Source organism: Fomitiporia mediterranea, assembly GCF_000271605.1.
Source record: "Fomitiporia mediterranea MF3/22 unplaced genomic scaffold FOMMEscaffold_16, whole genome shotgun sequence".
NCBI classification, from domain to species: domain Eukaryota; kingdom Fungi; phylum Basidiomycota; class Agaricomycetes; order Hymenochaetales; family Hymenochaetaceae; genus Fomitiporia; species Fomitiporia mediterranea.
The window spans coordinates 367468-371731 of NW_006760401.1; the positions used below are offsets into that span (position 1 = coordinate 367468).

Here is a 4264-nt window from a genome sequence, read left to right on the forward strand (position 1 = left end):
GATACTTGATTAACCTTAGCTAATACTAAGGCATCTCTTACATTAGTAACATCAGTCTCTAGTTGTTAGAAAAGGGCTCAAGCCTGTACATCTTCAGGCAAGCTTTCAATGTTAGGTTTGAGAGGTAGGAGTGGTAGGATTATGTAAGAGGATCAACCTACAGTGTGTGTCAAAAGTATTGTAACACTATATGACAATTTACTTTTTTGCTCATAACTCAATCAAATCTTTATTAATTAAAGTACTGTAAATTGTAGAGTAAAGAAGGACTACTATACTACTAAATAAAAGGCCATTAAATGATGATAAGGAGTTGTGGTGTAAAAGAGAGGCTATCTAAGAAAAGGAAGGTGTTACATTACTTATGCTCTAGTGTATCTACTCTACTTCTATGACTTGTAGAAATTCAGAACTACCTCCAAATGACTTGAAATTTAGTATTTAGTGTATCCACCCCTTGCTTTCTTCAATGCTTCTACTCTACTGGGCATAGAATCATAAAGTTTGGAAATAGAAGAAAGAGGGATTTTGTACCATTCCTCCTACAAAACCTTCCAAAATTCCTCCTTATTCTTTGGCTGCTCCTTTCTAGCACGAACCATAGTATCTACATAGTCCCATACATACTCTATAATGTTCATGTCAGGTGAACTAGAAGCCCATGGAAGAAGATGAACATGATGAGACTCAAACCAAGTAGTAGCAAGTTTAGACTTGTGCTTAGGATCATTGTCCTGAGCAAAATGAGTATACTTCTTAGTGATTCTGAGTTTCTTCAAGGTAGAGAGAAGTGAACTCTGCAGGATTTGTGTGTACATCTCTGTATCCATCTTACCCTCAATCCTATGAAGAGTCCCAACACCTTTAGAAGTGACACACCCCCAAACCATAATACTTCCACCTCCATGCTTCACTATCTTCTGCACATAAACATCATCAAACTCCTGCCCAGACCTCCTGTAACACTACTGACAACCATCAGAGCCAAAAAGATTGAATTTGGACTCATCAGAGAAAATGACAGAATGCCAGTCTAGAGTAGTCCAATCTCCAAACGTGTGAGCCCATTCTTTTCTAGCCTGCCTCAATTTGATGCTGAGAAAGGGCTTACAGCAACAAACATAGGCTTTAAGACTATGTTTATAAAGGTGACAATGTATGGTACTCTTGCTGACATGAGGGAAGTGGTTTTGTTTGAGATTGGTAGCATTATGAGCTGAACCAGATGCAAGCATTCTAGCAGCAGAACAACAGTCAGGCGATGAAAGCTTGGTGGGACAACCTGGCTTGGGCATAACAAAGTACAGATCACTAGTAAGGAGGAGCTTGTAGTACAATCAGGAGACAGTAGAATGAGAAAGGCTAAGCCTTTTGGCACACTCAGAGTAAGACATGCTAGCATGCTTGTAGTCTAATAGACACACTTTACAAGTGAGTGTAGTGTAGTGTATAGAGTAGAATAGAGGTAATACTAAAGCCTAGGGTGTAAAAGGAGGCACAGGTGTTGAAATAATGAGTACTGGGGCAGCCTTTTTAAAGTGTATGTGCTGTATGCATATGTAATACAACAGTATGTTTTTTTTAGATCTGTCTGTCTTGTATAATTACTGCACATTTTGCAGTCTTTTTTACATACATATATTCACAGTATATTACACTTAATTTACATGTAATTTATATGAGCATAAGTGTTGTGTGGAATGATGTGTAGAGGCAAAATGAAAAACACATAGTGTGTTGCAATACTTTTGACATGCACTGTATGTATAACTGAAAGGGGGAGTACCCTGTAGAGGCATTCTTTGAATTCATGAGTTTGAAGCAGACTTGAGGGAGGGCACAGACCCATCCCTTCTACTAACAATCTACATAGAAGCAAAGGGCCTAGATGATAGTCTTATTAGTATGCTTGGAGAGGCTATCCATTTGTGGATGATATACTATAAACATCTTAAGTTTCACTCCAGACATAGTATGTAATGCATGCCAGAATTTTAAAGTGAAAAGGTGGTCCTAATCAGAAATAATGTGAAGTGGAAGTCCATTTTCACAATACTAAGCATCAAAGAAAAGTTGTACAAAGTCTTCTAGGGTTTGAGACATTTTGACTAGAATGAGACAAATGTCAGATCCTAATTAGTCAGTAATTGTTACAATACTATTGTAGCCCTGGTCAAGTGGAAGAGGCCCTACAAAGTTAATGAAAATTGTGTCTCCTTGTTGGTCTGTAATAGGGAGAGGATGTAGCAGACCCATTAGTTTTTTTGTTGTAGATTTGTTATGTTAGCACACATTGTATTACTTAATGTACAATGTTTCAAGATTGGTCTTCATGTTAGGCCAGTAGTACAACAAACATAAAGAGGCATAGGACTTGTTAATACTATAGTGGCCTATAGAGTCATGAGCAAGTTTGAAGAAGGTCTCACAAAGATTACTAGTATGAGTATTAGATTGCACTCTGGATTAGGAAATCCCCAATTGCCTTTATGTAGAATTACTGCTCTTGGAATGTCTCAGATTATCAGACTTCACTATGTAGTATATAAGGTAGATACTTGCTTGATGTCTCAATAAGAGAGAGTACTTGGGGCACTCCTGCTATGCTTGTTAAAAGGTTATGAGCCTTAGTGCCCATTGAATGCCCCCACACACTTGCTCTCACAGAATGCCTTTACCTCCTGCCAGACCACCAAGCCCAAGACCTCCCTCTCCCCCTAAACTCATTACAATGTTGTCTACAATACATACCTTTGTTAACACTACAATGAAGGACTCTGACATTATGAAGTTCTTCAAGGGAACAGAAAAGTTGGCTGGTGCAAAGGGATACAAGATATGGCACTTGTGCATACACAGTACACTCACTACTATGATGCTCTTAGACCATCTAGAGCATGATCCCCCTTCCTCTAATGATGCTAGCATACGTACAGGTAATGTTTTGTATCATTGTATAATGAAAACAATAACTGATGCAATTTATACAAACTTCACAACATATACAAGTGTTAGAAGTCTCATGAAGGTGCTTTCTGAACAATACAATGTTCAAACAATAATGACACATACTGTAGACATATCCACATTGTTTATAGTAAAAGAGCATGTATCACAGTTTGATAAGATGTTAGACAACATTGAACAAATCTACAGGCAGTTGTCTACACATAATAAAGCCCTCAATAACAATACATACATCTCAGCAATTAATCTTGCTACTCCTTGTGAGTATAGATGGGTAGCAACAATGCTAGACAGGCAGATTACCCATTATAATCAACTACCAACAGTTACAACAGCTCAGAAAGATGTTCTGACACCAGCTAAGCTGATACACGAATTACAAAACACATATACTGAGTATCATTCTCAGTACTCTCAAACGAAACAAGATACTGAACAAGACAGTCTACAAACGAAAGGCAAAAGTGTAGCTAAAGGCAAAACGAAGCCTTACAATAAAGTTAAATGCTACAACTATAACAAGTACAGGCATATGTCAAAAGACTGATGAAATCCTCTAACGAGCAAAACAACAGAAGCTTGAAAGAAAAAGTATAAGCAAACAGCTACTACTTCTACTACTGCTACTACACTGTCTCAACCTACACTTAATGTAGCAGTATTTATTGGAGACAATAATGAAACAGTATTCATTAAAGACGTTAATGAAATGCTAATGCTAGAGTCTGTAATTGTAGAAGCCTCAGTATCAAGTTCTAGCAGCTTACCTGTTCAATCCACTCTATCTACTAAATCTGATGTATTTTCAGCATTTGAAGTACAAGAGGATGGTGTTATGCAAGTAGACGACTTCATGAACTCATTTGACAATACAAAAGAAGTCATTGAGGAGTTCAGTTACAATCCAAACATATGTATCAATACAATATGTTGTAATGATACTGAACTAATACATTGTATTGATATATTGGACTCTAGTGCAAATGTACACACTACTCCATACTTGTTCTGTCTTACAAACGTTCGGAACTCGACCCTAATAAACATTACAATTGTGAATAAATTGTCATTCTTACTTAGCAAAAGTAGAGTGATGACATTTAATGTAAAACTACAAAACAAAGCTGATGAGCATACAAAGGTGAATACAATTTCACTACAAAACATATACTATCATCCCAATCTGAACTTCACACTTGTTAGTAAAGCACTATTATGTAAAGCAGGATATGTTTTAACAAAAACAAATGATGAATGTATTATTTATTCTCCTGCTTATACAAAGATTGGTGAAATA

General features: G+C 36.8%; 1 protein-coding gene across 1 annotated transcript; it reads right to left on the bottom strand.

Moving 5' to 3' along the window:
* Positions 1–434: 434 nt before the first annotated feature.
* FOMMEDRAFT_96437 (uncharacterized protein) lies at positions 435–896 on the bottom strand (the record flags this gene model as incomplete). The annotated part of the gene is given in 2 exon segments (XM_007271198.1): positions 435–539; positions 552–896. Coding segments are annotated over 2 exon segments (450 nt in total), but the record flags the coding sequence as incomplete, so codon positions are not given.
* Positions 897–4264: the final 3368 nt, after the last annotated feature.